The sequence below is a fragment of the Triticum urartu genome, chromosome 5A (genome assembly GCF_056163025.1).
Source record: "Triticum urartu cultivar PI428250 chromosome 5A, HENAU_Tu73, whole genome shotgun sequence".
In the NCBI taxonomy this organism is placed as follows: domain Eukaryota; kingdom Viridiplantae; phylum Streptophyta; class Magnoliopsida; order Poales; family Poaceae; genus Triticum; species Triticum urartu.
The window spans coordinates 69897286-69914051 of NC_141877.1; the positions used below are offsets into that span (position 1 = coordinate 69897286).

Consider the following 16766-nt stretch of genomic DNA (forward strand, 5'->3'; position numbering starts at 1 on the left):
ACATCATTCATCACCACAATCCACGTGCTTGACATTTTTCATCTACAGATTATTTGCTGGAAGCGTTGCTTGATCTGCACCAGAATTGGGCGCTTACAACGCAACAGCCAGATGACAAGGTTAAAATTCAGATCAATTGCAAACCGAATTGAAGGCAACACCCTTGGAGCAAATTCTTTTCTCGACGCGACATGATAAAAGGAGAAACTGAAAACCGAATCAGCATGAATTTGCAGTGAAGCTAAATCATTTCTTATTCAGCAGAGAGAGACAAAGAGTAGGAGTTGACCAGCTAGATCAGCCCCCAGTGCTCTCCAATCCTTCCTTCCTACCTACACACATAAGACACTTATTACGGATCGAGCAAGCAAGCAACCATGGAGATCGATCTACACATAACAGTATCAGCCAGCGTTTCTACAGGGCTAAGCTTGAAGTCAGCTTCCATTTTCACTTCTTCCCCGTGGCAGCAGCAGACTGGAGGCCGCTCCAGTCGATCCCGCCCGCGATCCGCAGCGCTCTCTCCCGCCAATCTTCTGCCGTGTTCTTCGATTCTCTGATCAGAACATGTCACAGCAGACACACTGGTCACTTATATATAGCAGCACTCACTCTGATGTTAAAACAAAAATTAAACAAACAGAAAAAGGATGAACATAGTATATAGCTTACCTCTCTTGGGTCAATTTCTCAATATCTTGCCTCGTTAGTCTCGGGCCTTCATCCAAGCCCTCGCACAGCAATTCACCAGTCTCATCAGTGTAACAGAGGATGCCCATGTTTTTGTCCTCATAAACCTGGGAAAATAAAAATATGGTTTTTCCTTCAGATTACCAAAAACAGCGGTGTTACATGCTAACATAGTTACATCATCATCACCATTATATTTGACATGCCATAGCTTTTGGCAAGAACAGGTACCTTGTTCACCTTGCAGGTGAAGCTGACCGAACTAGAAGCTTGTCGCCTGGATTCGGAACTGGAGCAGCCATCCATGGAAGCTCTTGCACAAATCTTCCTCCTTGGGACTATGATTGCAGCAGTAGAAGAGTAGCACCTCAAGGCAGCCATGGCTGAGCTTTGAGGCGTGGAACCACACAACTACTGATCATGGAGCACATGTCATGTAAATGGCCATTAGTGGGGTAGTGGTGGATGCAGTTTTAAATAGGGATGTTAGGTCAACCAAGCTGTGGCAAAGCAGATGATTGGTTGTGCTGTTAAGATTAAGTTCAGCTGATTACCTTTAAAATTAATTGGCAAGCAAATTCCTTTTCTAACTCTTGTAGCATTATTGGACAAAATATTCAGGTCATGACTCATGACAGTGACTTCCAAATTGCTTCCCACCAAGTTTCCCCACCTCGGTTTTTACAGCACACAGAATCAGATTTAAAATTGATAAGTTTTTTATTTTTTGCAAAGGATAAGTTTTAGATTAACTTCAGAATGATACAAAGGAAAAACTCAATTGTTCCAGACATAAATCATGTAACTGACAGTTTACAAAGCTCATGTTTTTTCTGTCCGGACTTCTAAAGTTGTGCTACAGATAAAATAAGCTGGCGACTTTTAATCGCGAAATTCTTCCATGAAAGCTTTGTGGAACGCCTTAAAGCGATAGATGATCAGTTGTACTTTCTCCTCCTGTTGCAGGATTGTGCATCTGAAATGCCATGTGCCAGGTACCTTCATTCAGAGTATAAACAAAGAAACGAACATAATATTAGAATACCAACACGAAGATCTCTCTGCAAAGACATGACATGCACTCCACATCCATAGACCAGATACTAATCTTGAATGAAAAAGATCAAATATAAATTCCTATATTTGTTTATCGTCAGTCAGTTCCAGACACAAGTACTCCCTCCGTTCACTATTATAAGATGTTCTAACTTTTTTTTCCTAAATTGGATGTATGTAGACATGTTTTAGTGTGTTTGTTCACTCATTTTCATTTCAGTCCGTATCTAGTCCATACAGAAATATCCAAAAATATATATAATAGTGAACGGATGGAGTACATCAAAGTGAGTAAGTGCATCACACTCACTTGTCCAAACACAGAACCAGGCAAGACGACGATGCCAGTGTTTTCAAGAAGGCGGAGAGCGTAGAACACATCTGGCTTGGCGTTCATTGCCTCAGCAGCCGCAATCGCCCTTTTAGGCAGCCGAACAGATGGAAATACAAACATTGCCCCTTCAGCCTTGCTGCAAGTCAGGCCTTCCAGGCTGTTGAATGCCTGCACCATGGCCTAAATAAAACCAGTCCAAGAATGTGACATTCAGATATAATGATATTTTTGCATGTAACAGAATCAGCAATGAAGATAATCATGGAAGTGGATGTGACAAAAGGGAACCTCTGCACATCGGGATAACGATAACATAATGCGATCTCTTTCTTCCCGGTAAGAGGTGTATGACTCATCTCCAACCTGACAAAGGGAGGCTTACTAAAACGTATATAGAAATGCAAAGACACGATGAGATGCATATTTACTGACCTTTGGTGGGTTCATGACTAGGCTCACGAGAACCTGGCCGGCTAAGTTGGAGCATGAGCTTAGGGATGCCACTTTGTATACTTGTTTCCGAACTTCAGAATTGAAGCCAGTGACCTCCATGTAACCCCCTCTTCTCCCACATTCTCCATAGTATCCTGATGGAGAAGACGATACTTCTAACAAATATCAATCCATTCGATGGAGAACTTGTGGTGTACATATGACACTTCACCCCCGGTAGTTCAGAACTTCAGATTACTTGGAACTTTGGAAATAGGAACAGATGATGATACGCCACACTTGGTTTGATATACAAGAAATACAGTATGCAAGACACTCCTTATTAAGCAAAGGGAGGAAAAGACAGTGCCTAGAAAGCCAATAGACAAAGAGTACATGGTGTGCTAGATGGAGAAAAAAGTCATTAGAATAACATTACCAAGTAACGGGTTCAAATTCGAATATACAAATTACTACATTACCAATGTTCGAGAAAAAAAATAGTCATTACATTAGTATGATTCTATTCTATTAACATAACCAATATGCAAATCTGCTTTTACAAGAACTTTCTTATGTTGGCTTTACTCGATGAGTCGAAAATCCAATGTTTAAAGAAATCTTTCTCATGAGTGCACCTAACAACATACTTCCCCTTCTCATTTTTATAGGAAGTAACAAGAGAGCCGCGTATAACTGAGAATAAACATGGATAAAAGGAAGAACTAGATGTCATATACCATTAGAAACTGAATGGAATGATATTAAAGAAATATCTTCTTCACCAAAACCCATGGACCGTGCTATCTTCTTGAAAGAGATAAATTTCTTTTCATCTGTGTAAACATTTTCTTGGTAAACCTACCAGTAAGTTCAAGAAAAGATACAGCGGGTTACATACACAAAATTCAAGGAAATTATATAGATTCTTATAAAGAAAGATACAAAAACCTCACCTCATCTGCTAGAAGAACAAGGTTTTCATTCCTGCAGAATTCCACTATTTCACACTGGTTTTCCTTCACAAGAACCTGTGTACAATTTAACCACATTAAGACCTGCGCAAGAATATATGAATTACACAAGTCGATGATCAGTAAACACACCTGCCCAGTAGGATTGCCTGGATTTACAACCACAAGTCCCCTAACAGTGATGCCTTCAGATCGGGCACCATCCAGCTGCTTCTTCAGGTTCGAAATACTCACGGCCCAACCTCCTGATTCGTCAAGGTAATATGGTACCTGAGAAAGCAGATATCATCTTGTTTACTGCAGATTAACAACCAGTAAAATCGAGTTGACATGGATTCAATTCGATCCAGTAATGAAGTACATACAAGAGTTGCACCACACAGAGCCATTGAGCTTGTATAAAGGAAGTGTGATGGAATCGGGCAAAGGATGCCATCTTTTTCATCTCGTATCAACAGGTGCATTACCATATGAACCTGTTTGTAAATCAAACAAACAACTCGATTGGCAAGAATCATATCTGAAAGGAAGGAAAGGAGGAGATAAAAACAGCTTTCATCTTGGATGTTTAGTGACATTGCTCATGTTATCATGGCTTTAAATCAATCATATATTAGTGATAAGAACAGGGTTCGTAAAAAATAGTGCTAATTACTAAAGTGCAAAAGGGACTTCCACAAAGTAGTTTGACAGCGTATGAGATATACTCCCTCCGTCCGGGTTTATTAGGCCTCTCAGCATCACAAGCATGTCCCCTTTTATAAGGCCCCGCATTGGAAAGGTGCATGCATGCAACCATTTCATTGGTTGTATTGAAAGCTATTGTTGTTGGTGCCATGGCTGAAAAGTTAATACACTTCATGTGTGCTTTTTCATTGGCTGCATGCATGTGAGAGAGTGCATTGGGAGTGGAATGGAATAATTAATGTGAGCAAATTACTATGTGTCTTGGTCTAAGAGAAGTTGTCTTTAGGCCTAATAAACCCGGACGGAGGGAGTATCATATAACATTGTCAGGATGCCTAGCAGTAGCAGAGGATCACAATATCTCCAACTATTATTCAGAGTGTTATGCACAAGATGGTGGATGAAGGAATTGCTCCGCATATGGTGGATCAAATAGTACCGGCGCGGCTGCTCCATCTGTCAGGAAAATGTCCTCTGCATTGCATGGGAAAGCATCACGAGTGGCTATTCCAGCAGCAATTGCATTTCGCAACCCTTCAGTACCCTAGAGGTGAAAACTGTCAGATCTCATTTCTGCATTTGTCAAAAGAGGTTCAGGGTTCCTGATCTTGCCTGACAGTGGCTGTATCCTCCCATTGCTCTCCCAGGAATGAGGTCTAGAATCTCCCTTGCCCTTGTTATTGCATCAGAACTGCAACAGCAAAAATCTAGTTGAGCTATCGCTTATGAATCTGAATGCATCTTGCTCATATGCTATGTGGTGTTTATTACCTGAATATGGAACTAGTTACACTGCAGTTTAGAAGATGCGGGTAATCACACAAGGCAAGAACCTGGAAGACAGGGAACCATCAGAGCATGAAGAAACGAGATTGTTAATAAAAGAGTTCATATGGAGCAAATCACCCACCTCACGGAAGAACTTAATTGGCTGTTGTCCGAGATAATGTGGATTGCTAAGGTTGCAATAGATTATCTACCAGAAGAAATGGAAATATTAACCACAGTAAAAAAAACGCACTAGTAGAAGTAGATGTGGCAAGGCTCTGAATTTGGGGAAAGTTTTAGTGGAAATGATATTCAATTGTTTTTTCAGAAATGTGATGAGATTCACAGGAACATACCTCATTGAAAGGGTATAAACCTGGATTTGTTTCTAGCTCTTTTTGCATGCGCTGGACACCAAGAAAAAGAAGAGAAGATCACTTAATTTGCATGATGTGCCAAGCTCAAGTCACATGCAATTTCAAGTACGTAGACAAGTTTGCAATAATAGGTGCAAAATAGTAAAGTGGCAAAAATGTACCAAGGGAAGTACTCTATGAATAATCATAGTGTGAATGTGTGATTACATTCTGGTGGATCTCACCAAGTCCATGGCTAGTGATAAAGCGAATCAACACAGTGAAAGGAAAGAGACATGGAGCTGTAGCTAATGAGGCTTGTTATACCCTCTCGTAACACCACAGCATGTCAACCTGTCTGTCAAGCTTCTCCTCTTCCAATAAGGGTTTTACTTTTACCAAACCAATCAATCGGTAAACTTGGGGGCAATGTTGTTGTTTCTTCATGTCCCAAAATGAGATTGGGGTCGTTTGGAATAAAAAACATTTTTGGATAAATTCAAAAATTCATGTCCAAAGTGCAAACATCTGGACTGAGTACTGGTTCTGTCTCATGTACGGCCTCTCAGAGCCTCAGACACAAAAACCGTGGAACGCCAGCTTCCGTTTCTTAAATCTCTTGGAAACTAATTGAGGAAGGTACCTCCGCGCGGCGGGCGACGGCGCCCCCGAGGTGATCCGCGAGCGCCAGCACCTGCAAAACCAACCGGCCACCAGCACTGGACTTAATTAGAAACGCGTGCGGATCGGGCGGCGGCAGAGACCTGCTGCTACCTTTGGGTTCAGAGAGTCGACGGTGAGGGCGCGCGCGGAGGCGGGAGACATCGTCGCTGAGACCCGGGCGACCACGGCGGGCGGGGGAGAGCGGTGGAACCGGGCGGCGGCCCGGGAAGAGGGCACGGGGGGGAGTGGGAGGCAGCTCAGTCGGTCGGTCGATCACGGGGGTGGCAGGTCTGTTTGGTTGGCTGGCCAAGCCACAGTCCAAAGTTGCCTCACGTGTTACGTACAGGCCGCCGCCACCTCGGGAGTCGGGACGTGCCAATAAATCGAGGCTTTTGACCAACTTGTTGGTAAGAAATCCCGGGACCTAGACATTTTACTAGTATAACGCTCGTGCGTTGTTACGGGTTCTTCAAAATTTATAATCAGTATCTTTCATTTATCATCCCCTCATATTGGGTGATTATGGGATGCTCTAATTAGAAACACAACAATCAAATATTAGGAAATTTCACCGAACGAACAATAACAAATAATACGATATCTATCAAACGAATAAAATGAGGTCATATTTTTGGTCAGTCATGCACTTCTGTAGAAAAGTGCCTATCCCTTTTAGAATCAACACACTGTTTGCTCGCACGCAAAAAAAATACATCTCTAAAGTGGGGAACCAATCGGTGCCAAAAAGAACTCAAACTCCTATCCAATCTCGACTTCGTGCTCTTCCACTTCCATTGATAAAGATGGGACGTCAAGAGTTTCATCATGATGACCTCGAACAACCGCCGGCATCCCTCCCCACATCTACCCCTACCCCCTGTTGCCGCTTGCACTGTCCTTGCTCCTCGAGGGAGATAGGGACACAATGTTCTCTAGGATGGGCATGACCAGATCCACGAGGAGGCCACATTCTTCCATGGGAACCCAACCAAGCACACCACCCTCCGCAACCATCCAATCCCAGCCTAACAAAGTCAAGACTCGCCATCGATCCACAAATCAGGCTCGCCGCATCCAGGTTCACTGCAAGTCTGCGACGAGTCTATAGTCGACATATTGACTTTGGCTATCCCCACGGAAGAATCGTCGGATCCTGCTTACTTTTACCATCACTTCATCTCTTCCCAAGGCAGCGACACCACCCAGCCAATCACCACCACCGCTTGCGGCTTGCCTACATAAAATCACGAGAAATCCCCACGGTGGTGCTGTAAGATCACCTTGGCGACCTCGACAGTGACCGACTGGTCTAAGATCTAAGCTAGCCGCTCTTTGTAGAAACCAGTAGAAGTAGGCATGTGACTCAGATTTGTTCTTTGGTGTGCATGTGTTTCTTGCTGCCCACCAGCTCTTGTCTACAACTCGCCTATCTCTGTACCAGCTCTTGGTCTACAACTCGCCTATCTCCATGCTCGAGACAACCAAGCTCGATGCGCAAGCCGCATACGTCTGCTAGAGCTATATCCAGGCCCTACGATTTTTGGATCACCGACACTATGGGTGCCAGGACCGGAGTCGCCCTCATCCACCAAGTGGATCAAGGAGGCCCACCACCTAGACTCTACATCGCAACATTTTGTGTTTTCCTATAAAAAGTAAAGAACCTTCTCTAATAAACGTAAATATAACCTTTTGGTTTTATAGTCTCAACTTTCCTACACTCCAATACCGGAAGGATTTCTTGGTTTTATTTAATGACCTTCTTGAATGTCATTCACTTAGAAAGGTAGAAATACAATCTGTGATATTAAGGCAAATTATTAGTCATATTAAAGTGCAAAAGGCTCTATAGGAGTCAAAGCATGACTTTTATGGTTCTACTGTAATTTGCAAGATCTGAGATTTATGCAAGTGTACAATTAGAGAAGAGCCAATTAAATAGATTTTTACATTCAGAATAGTACGATTAGCAGTAGCACTTCAGTTTTTTCATGTTTGATCAGCTTGCTAGGTGGTTATCACTAAGCATGTTGGAACGATGAGCATAACCTAACTTTAGTACCTCCTTTTTTTCAAGATCTGAGACATGCACATTCAGGAATAAGTATGGCTACATACTTTCTATACCTGTGAGCTTCATAAAGGATTTTGAATGTGTGCATCTTGTTCAAGAGATCTAATATGTATATTTAATTAAAAAAATATAAGTTTCCATTAGCAATACATATTGATGAAAATTTGGAATTTAGATTAGTCTACAAAGGAGAATTTGTGGTAAAATTACACTAAAAATAGTGAGGCCCTTGGTTGTAGTTTCGATCTTGAGGACATTGCATGGGGAGCTCGGTTTTACAAAAATACATTCATACAGTAGGCTAAGAACCCCGCGAGCAAATGGAAGTGCATCAAATTGAACACACACCTCTTCTTTTAGCATGAGAACACGCCATAGGAAGCCATTAAACATGTCCTTTCGGCCACAGAAACATCTCTATGCCACCACATTAATGTTTTATAAAAATGCACAAAATCCTATACCATGTCAAAAACCCTAGAAATATCATAAGCAAGTAAACTACAAGTAAGAATTGCTAAAAATCGAGCAGGGGGTGCCTTTCTTGTCGACTATAAGGGTCATGAACATGATGTGCTCAAAGGACACGTCGTCCAGATCGAGGTAGTCCCACTACATATGGCTCAAGTATGATATCAGTATATCTTTGTGAAAAATATGCTTAATAGCAATAAAAGAAACCATCAACATGATTTTGAACTTATTCCCTAATTATGTAGTAAAAATGTACAGTGTCCCTAGCATAGCTTCACAACACTGTCCATCTCTTCCTTTCCCGCCTTCACCTCTCTGATAACCACCATGCACTTGATAGGCTTTGTTTCTCCCAAACATTAAAGTATATGGGGCCTCATTTTGCTTCCCACATTCCCTTCTAGCTTGCCCACCCAGCAACCTATTGTGAAGAATTAAGTTCCACCCTGAATATAGATAGTGAGGGGAGAACTTGCAGGCTGTAGCCATGTAACCACTTCAGAAAGGCATTCATCAGACTAAGTCCACCAATAACAATTGTGCCTATCAGCTTCGGTGGATGAATTAGTGAATTCAATGACACCTACATTGCCACTGAAATATTGTGACATATTTAATATATTATTTGAAATATTTGATTTTTTTAGTAAATGAAGTTTGAGTATGTTTTGAACATACAAATTGTTTGGTGGAATCATGCAAAAGGAATTACGGGAATTCAACATAATTACTACACAGAGCATGACACCCATAGCAGTAGCATGTGTACAATTTGAGAAAATACGATTTTGCTTAGTTTGATCTTGGTGAGCAGAAACTACAAAATATACATAGTTCACAATTAACCATCAGTCTGGACAAGTGAATGCAAGAGCCAACATAACTCAAGTTTTAGTAAATGAAGTTTGAGTATGTTTTGAACATACAAGTTGTTTTGGTGGAATCATGCAAAAAGAATTACGGGAATTCAACATAATTATTACACAGAGCATGACACCCATAGCAGTAGCATGTGTACAATTTGAGAAAATACGATTGTGCTTAGTTTCATCTTGGTGAGCAGAAACTACAAAATATACATAGTTCACAATTAGCCATCAGTCTAGACAAGTAAATGCAAGAGCCAACATAACTTAACCTGCATAACTATACCGGGGAAACCAAGTAAATGCACTGAACATCATTCATCAAGCATAAAGTTCTTAGTGTGTTGACTTTAATCCGAACATGAATTTAAATAGGATGGAGCCTGAACATTGAACTTAGTAGTGACAATCTATATTATCTTCTCAATGCCAACATATGTCAAGATAATTCTATATGTTTGCTGAAACTGAAAGATACTAAAGTGACACATGCTCAAATTTTTAAATCAGATGACTATCAAAAAGAAGCCGCCCAAGAAAAGTAAATAAGCATCAAGTGTTGAAAGAAAATGATGGACCCTAAGGCCATGAACTGATAAAAGAGAGCAGTCAAGCAATGTAGAGTAGCAGGAATCTAATAACAAGACCTTACCTTCATAAAAATAAGGGAAGAACACTTCCTTCATAGCCTTCCTACAAGTACAGAACATACTCAATTAGCATTGTTTCAGTCTCATTTTTTGCAAATAAAGAGCGTAATAATTACCACCTATTTCATTTGCCACTAAAATTTCTATCTCTGTCTGACCTCCTGCAGCAAATTCGGGAAAAAAACTCATCACTTACAATATCATAGCTGCACACTCCAAGTCAAAGTAGAACATATATCAAAGATTCTGTGACAACCAACCATGGCCAGATCAGATGGCTTTTAATTGCATTCCATCTCATAATCCAGAGCCCACTCTATCTCAATGAAAATTAAATTTAGGCATGTCACAAGTTGTCATTATTGTTAACATTCAGAAATTTAAATCAAAGGAAATCTATAACCAATTCCAATGCTTGCATTAAGCTGTAATTACATGATCTGTAAATGCTGCAAATGCAGAAGTACCACACAACTATGCCACAGCCCTAAGAAATGTTTCTATGCTATCCTTCTTAAAACTCCGAAAGAATGCATATATATACTATACCCAATTTCACTCACGTGTATTCATGAGCTATGATAAGCACAAAAAATAAACTATGGCAGTAACAACAAATAACAGCAAAGAAGTAATTGCAATCAGTGCAACACACTACATTTGCCGGCATGGAGATCCTTACTTTTGTACCCTCAATTTTATATTATTTCCGCGCCACCGCTATCAACATAACCTTCATTATGCTTTTCTTCAAGGTTTCACTTGAAAAGTACGAGGGCACTGACACACACTACAGCTAAAATTCTCAATAAATATGCCTCGTTTCTATTTATATCTAGTAAGTAAAACTCTGGGATACCAGCATTAAGTATTTTCTACCTGGTAACAAAAAAACACACAAAACCAAATCAGAGCCGCCAAAATGGAAGCCTATCATAATTTAGTTAAGAATCCAAATCACCGCCATTGTTCCACAATGAACTGATCAAAGTTTCGACATACCAGTCATAAAGTTTTTCATTTCTCTCATACAAAAATTAAAATAGCTCAACAAATGAAATCAGAACCTGAACAATGGAAATTTGTCAAGAAATAAGTGACAAAAACTTATCTTATTAGAGGCATGATTTAATAATCAAATGATCACTTTCATATGAATTATAAATATTTTAGAGCATGTTCTTCCTATACATAACAGTAGAGTTGGTACAAAATTTAGTAACCTTTTAAAATCTTCAAGTATCAATCCTGAAATTCAATAGTACTACCTAATAACCCGAACTTGTTTTCGGAAGTGATATACATACGGAGGGAGTACTACCTAATAAATTTGAAGTAGTATACAAATTCAGCCTATGTGCTAAGATTTTTTTTTCTGCACATCGCCCTGGTTCACTTTCAGTTACACTCATGGTTAGGCCGCCATCAACCGGCAATACCTGCACCTACAGAATTAAACAAGTTTGTAGTCATTTCCGGTTAACCTTAAGGAATCTTCAGGCCGTAGTGCCTAAACTTCCCGCATTTCATGCCTAACAGCCCAAATGCACAAAAATTCACTCATATCCTGGACACAACGGCACCAATATGATTCTAATCGAACAAGTAGTAAGTGAAGCAAACATAACACACCATCATGCTGGTATGAAGTACGAACCTACTGTTGGACGACCGGTTCAGAAGTTCCTGCAATCTCCCCATAACATATTGTACATATCTGCAAGAGATCACAAAAAAAGTAACAAGCTTACTTCTGTAAGCACTAAGCAGTCCAGTAATTCAGGGACAAAGATGGTTACCACTGGCTTACTGGAAGAGGAGATCATGTTTGCTGTTTGCTAGAGTTTTAATCCCTCCGTTCCTAAATATATGTAGTCCATAGTGGGGTAGTTTAGTACGTGTTGCTGCAAATTAGTTCAGTATGTACGAAGCTGTTGCTAATTTCAATGCCTAGCTGTTGCAAGTTTCTAATGAAAAAGTACTTCAGGTCAAAGGTCGGGGAATATACACTTTTGTTATCATGGTTGTTTCCTTATAGTGAACAACTTTGATCACCACTTCAGCAGCTACTATCTATAAGAAGACATTAGCTAAGTAGCATGTAGGCAAAACCAGAATTAAAAACATCCGTCTCAATGGAGCTCGTGCAGTTCGGGAGACCCTAATCATCGATGAGGGACTCCTCCGATGGTAGCATGGCGTGACAATTGCCGTCAATGACGACACCCAAAGTACCTTGCACAATCCATCGATCCAGGGCTTGCGTGAACGGCTTGGTCTTCAGCGGCCACCTCGAGCCCCTTCCATCATGGCCGCGCGATCTCAGATCCGGGAGCCACTTCCTTGACGAGCACGTGCACTTCGCGGACCTGGAGCTTCGCTACCTAACCTTGACGAGCAAGCGGATCCGACAATGGGGAGAAGGGTGGGAGCGGTGGAGGTGGCTGAGCGGGAGGGAAGCAGGGGCGGCAGCAGCGGCGGAGCGAGAGATGGGGGCAGCGCCAGGGGTGGATCGAGAGGAGGGTTTTTTTTTCGTGCGAGGGAGGCTAGGGCGTCGTCCGATTTTTTGTTCGCTAGTCATAGTTGTCCCTGGTTAACCTACGAAATTTCGTAGATTTTTTTAGAACGAAAAAAAACCAGCAAAGGTGAAACGAAAATTGACCGGCGAAGACTACCAACTGCTCCATTAGAAGTAGAGATTTCGTACAATTGAACATTTTTAAATTCTTCAGTGAAAGCACGGAGCATGCCCAGCGACTCGGCAAAATTACTGTGAAACCGCCATCGGAGCAGATCCAACGGCCCAGCTCGCTCCTTAATAGCTGAAAGGAAGGCCCCGTGACCGTCGGATGCGTTCATTTTACTGCTGCTGTTAGCAATCGTCTCTCATATTTACCGCCAACGTCGGGAGTTAAACTGGGACTTAAATAAGCCGGAATGTGGCTGGGGTCCTATTCATTACCGATGGATAGACTCGTTACATTTCATACTTGCATCTTAAGTCAGCTTTGATTTGGCCTTGCTACTAGCATACACTTGTCCAATTTCCATAGTTCATATAATTCACATATCCATATCTTACTAGGATTTGACATTCCTTTATTAAAAAAAAGATTTGACATTCCCTCATTGTCGTCGGCCACTTCCATACACTGCCTGCCCACGACCTACCCCTACAGCAGCTGTCATCCCCTTGTCATCGCCACTGCCGTCACATCCCCGTCTTCGCGTAAGAGGTCGATATCCATGTTCTCTTCGGCGTGCTCGACAGCAACCCTCACATGGGTCTGCAGTCTTGATCTCTTCATTGAGGTCTTGTGAAAGTGAGGCTCCATTAGGTCTAGTGTGTTTAGAACTACAAACGAACTCTGCCTGCACAAATCGACAAGAAGCCGACCCACGCAACGTCGCAACAACGGCTACCCAAACAATCTACCACAAAATAGATACCGAATGTAAAAACGACGCCTCACAAAGCGCCCCCAAAATTGCCACCCACACATCCAATGTCAACAAAACCACGACAATCGCACCCGCATAGAGGGCAAAGCAGAAGGCGGGCTCACCAGGCAGAGTGGCCACCGACAAGGGGCAAAAAATGGGACACCAAAGACGCGGACATGGCGGCGGCGCACTTCCTCGAAACACAGCCACAACAGTCAGTCATAGCTCATGGACTAGCTGACCTCCCCAAATCGCCTCCTTGTGAAAGCCGATGCGCTCACCACTCCCTCAGATTGCCTACCCCGGTGATAGTTTAGAGCCTCACCGCATCCCCAAATGCCCTCCCCTCTCTCCATAGCTTAGGCTGTAGGGGCGACAAGAAGACGCAACAAACCGACATGTGGACATAGAGGCTGACCAACATCTATTCCTAAGAAGTATAGAGCTTTTAGGGATATCCCAACACCTATTCTTGGATATAACATTATTTGTATTGACAGTTTGACATGTCTAATCCGCTTTATTATTCGTATGATGCACATGGATACCCCTTTTGTTGCTTTTTTTTAGCCGGGTATTACCCCTTTTCATTACTTTGACATAACGGAAATACAATATCCAAGTCTTAAGGAAACTGGAAAGGGGAAAGCGAGCTCAAGACACCACTGGAAAACCCACTGTGAGCACTCGTCATCGAGCAGCTCGCCATGGGGCGAAAACCCAGTGCCATCTAAAACCACCTATCCTAACCAGAGCAAACAAAGGTGTCCGAGGATAATCTCCAACCCATGAGGAAAGGCTCACAGTTTGAGCAGAAAGCATAGCCCACGCAGGAGCGAATAGATCAACTTAAACAGAACTAACAGGCAGTGGCTGCATGAAAGGTAGATGAAGGCAGATCAATGGCAGTATCCTCAGTCCATCGTCGTTCCAGCTGGGGCCGCACAGATCCTCATCATTGCAGCTGCATTGGTCTTGAGCATCTTGGCGCCGCGCTCCATAGCCTCGCGATCAGCTCCCTCCACCAGACCTGCCCAATAGTTCATATAGCCACATGAAGAGAATATCACATCAAAGGGGGTTCCCAGTTATTTGAATTCGAAAGTGGCCCGATTACGACAATTCCACATAGCCCAACAAATCGCAACAAGGCCAAAGGTATAGAATTTAGCACCATCGGGTAAGAAAATATAGCACCAGGAAAAATATTGCCTCAGGTTATCAGGGCATAAATCTGTGCCGAAGACACATCCCACCGTCCTCCAAACTACCCTCGCAACTGGGCAGGTGAAGAAGAGGTGTTGAGAGGTTTCCCTACCCGGACAGAAGTAGCACTTCAGGTTACCAGCCCAGTTACGTCTTTTCATGACATCACGTGTCAGCACTGCATCTTGGAATAATTGCTAGAGGAAGATTTGAATTTTGAGTGGAAGTTTAGCTTTCCAAACCCAGCTATAACTACCTCCAGCGAGGCGACTTTCCAGGTGAGTATACATAGATTTGGTTGTGAAGCGCTTGTTCTTTCCAAGGTTCCAAACCCCCTGGTCTGGTTCATCAGATGTCGCCCAGGAGTCCACCATCTGCTTAACCTCTTCCCATTGCTTAACCAGCTGAGGATGTAATCGTCTTCTAAAGAAATCTGGGCTCACCTCGCCCCTAACTCTGGCCACTGTGACCTCTTGGTCGTTACATATGCCATATAACTCTAGAAACTTGTCCCGCAGAGGAGGATTTCCCTCAATAGGATCGATCCACAGCCTTGCCAGGTTGCCAGCTTTCAAGGTGTAACGCCCCGGACACATCCGCCGGTGGTCGTTACTCCTGACGGGATCTAGACTGGCCCCACAGATCAATACTAGTCTTTTCTGCGCACTTTGTCCTTACTCGTGCGCACCGGGAGCAACTTCCCGGTCGGTCACCCATCCTGACACTACTCCAAGCTGAGCACGCTTAACTTTGGAGTTCTATCCGAATGGGCTCCCGGAAAAGAAGGAATTCCTTATTGATATGAGTAGTCTATCATCCCTAATAAGCCAGGCCATCACATACACCCCCACTCATAGGAACCGACGTCCTCGTCGGGCCACAGGAACGTTCCCTCTTGGCACAAACGTCTGTGCTTCCAGTCCGGCACATGTGCCATGCCGTGTGCCACGACGGGTCACAAACGTCATGCACAAGCACAACATGACCGCGCACCTGTTCGCAAACATCCGTGTAACCGCGAGGGTCGGCTCTGATACCAACTTGTAATGCCCCGGACACACCCGCCGGTGGTCGTTACTCCTGGCGGGATCTAGACTGGCCGCACAGATCAATACTAGTCTTTTCTGCGCACTTTGTCCTCACTCGTGCGCACCCGGGAGCAACTTCCCGATCGGTCACCCATACTGACACTACTCCAAGCTGAGCACGCTTAACTTTGGAGTTCTGTCCGAATGGGCTCCCGGAAAAGAAGGAATTCCTTATTGATATGAGTAGTCTATCATCCCTAATAAGCCAGGCCATCACACAAGGTCACCCCCTCCCAGCAAGTTAATGTTCTTTTACTTTCATAATGGCCTTCCAACTCGGCGAATCACCAAATTTACTTCGAACAGAGGCGACAAAATCTCTTTTCAAGTACTTGGCCCGGATAACATCCTGCCAAAGCCCTTGCTGTGTCTCGAGTTTCCACCATCATTTGGCCAGCAAACTAATATTATGTTTATGGAGGTCTTTCACCCCCAAACCCCCTTTATTCTTCGATCTACAAGCCCTAGTCCATTTAACAAGGTGGTATCATTTCCTGTCGTTGGTTTCTTGCCAAAAGAACTTTTTCCGATGTTTGTCAAGTTTATAGATCACCATCTTAGGAAGCAAAAACATGGCCATATAGTAGTAAACAATACTGGAGAGGGAAGAGTTCAGAAGAATGAGTCTCCCCCCCGATGAAGCAGCATACCCGATCCAAGTTTCACAGCACTTGAGGAATTTGTCATCGACAAAGCTCCAATCCAGGTTACGTAGAGTAGTATAGCTCACAGGTACCCCCAAATATTTCATTGGAAAGTGACCAATTTGACAATTAAAGATATCAGCATAGGTTGCCAGGGTGTTGTCACCTCCACCCACACACATGATTTCACTCTTAAGGAAATTAATCTTTAAACCAGACATGAGTTCAAAAATGTATAAGAGGAGTTTTAGGTTGACAACAACTTCTTCATCATGCTCAAAACATATAACCGTATCATCAGCGTACTGTAATACGGCAATGCCATTCTCAATGAGGTCCGGAGCTAGCCTAGTTAACATT

General features: G+C 42.8%; 2 protein-coding genes across 4 annotated transcripts; both read right to left on the reverse strand.

Moving 5' to 3' along the window:
* Positions 1–236: 236 nt before the first annotated feature.
* Positions 237–1252, reverse strand: LOC125528047 (uncharacterized). Of its 3 annotated transcripts, none has more exons than XM_048692565.2 (4): positions 922–1252; positions 673–797; positions 422–584; positions 237–332 (listed from the first exon to the last, which is right to left on the reverse strand). In XM_048692565.2, the coding sequence occupies exons 1-4, from the start codon at positions 1069–1071 to the stop codon at positions 258–260; spliced, it is 513 nt and encodes a 170-aa protein (XP_048548522.1). In that variant the 5' UTR covers positions 1072–1252; the 3' UTR covers positions 237–257. The 3 variants fall into 3 exon arrangements, with proteins under 3 accessions (XP_048548522.1, XP_048548524.1, XP_048548523.1); XM_048692567.2 differs by having other exon boundaries at positions 422–556; positions 922–1178; XM_048692566.2 differs by having other exon boundaries at positions 237–556; positions 922–1172.
* Positions 1253–1450: 198 nt separating this feature from the next.
* LOC125528046 (alanine aminotransferase 2-like) lies at positions 1451–6277 on the reverse strand. Its single transcript, XM_048692563.2, has 15 exons — positions 6072–6277; positions 5941–5991; positions 5298–5348; positions 5084–5149; positions 4945–5006; positions 4786–4864; positions 4613–4717; positions 3852–3962; positions 3619–3756; positions 3469–3543; positions 3253–3373; positions 2513–2667; positions 2369–2443; positions 2057–2260; positions 1451–1689 (listed from the first exon to the last, which is right to left on the reverse strand). The coding sequence occupies exons 1-15, from the start codon at positions 6120–6122 to the stop codon at positions 1573–1575; spliced, it is 1461 nt and encodes a 486-aa protein (XP_048548520.2). The 5' UTR covers positions 6123–6277; the 3' UTR covers positions 1451–1572.
* Positions 6278–16766: the final 10489 nt, after the last annotated feature.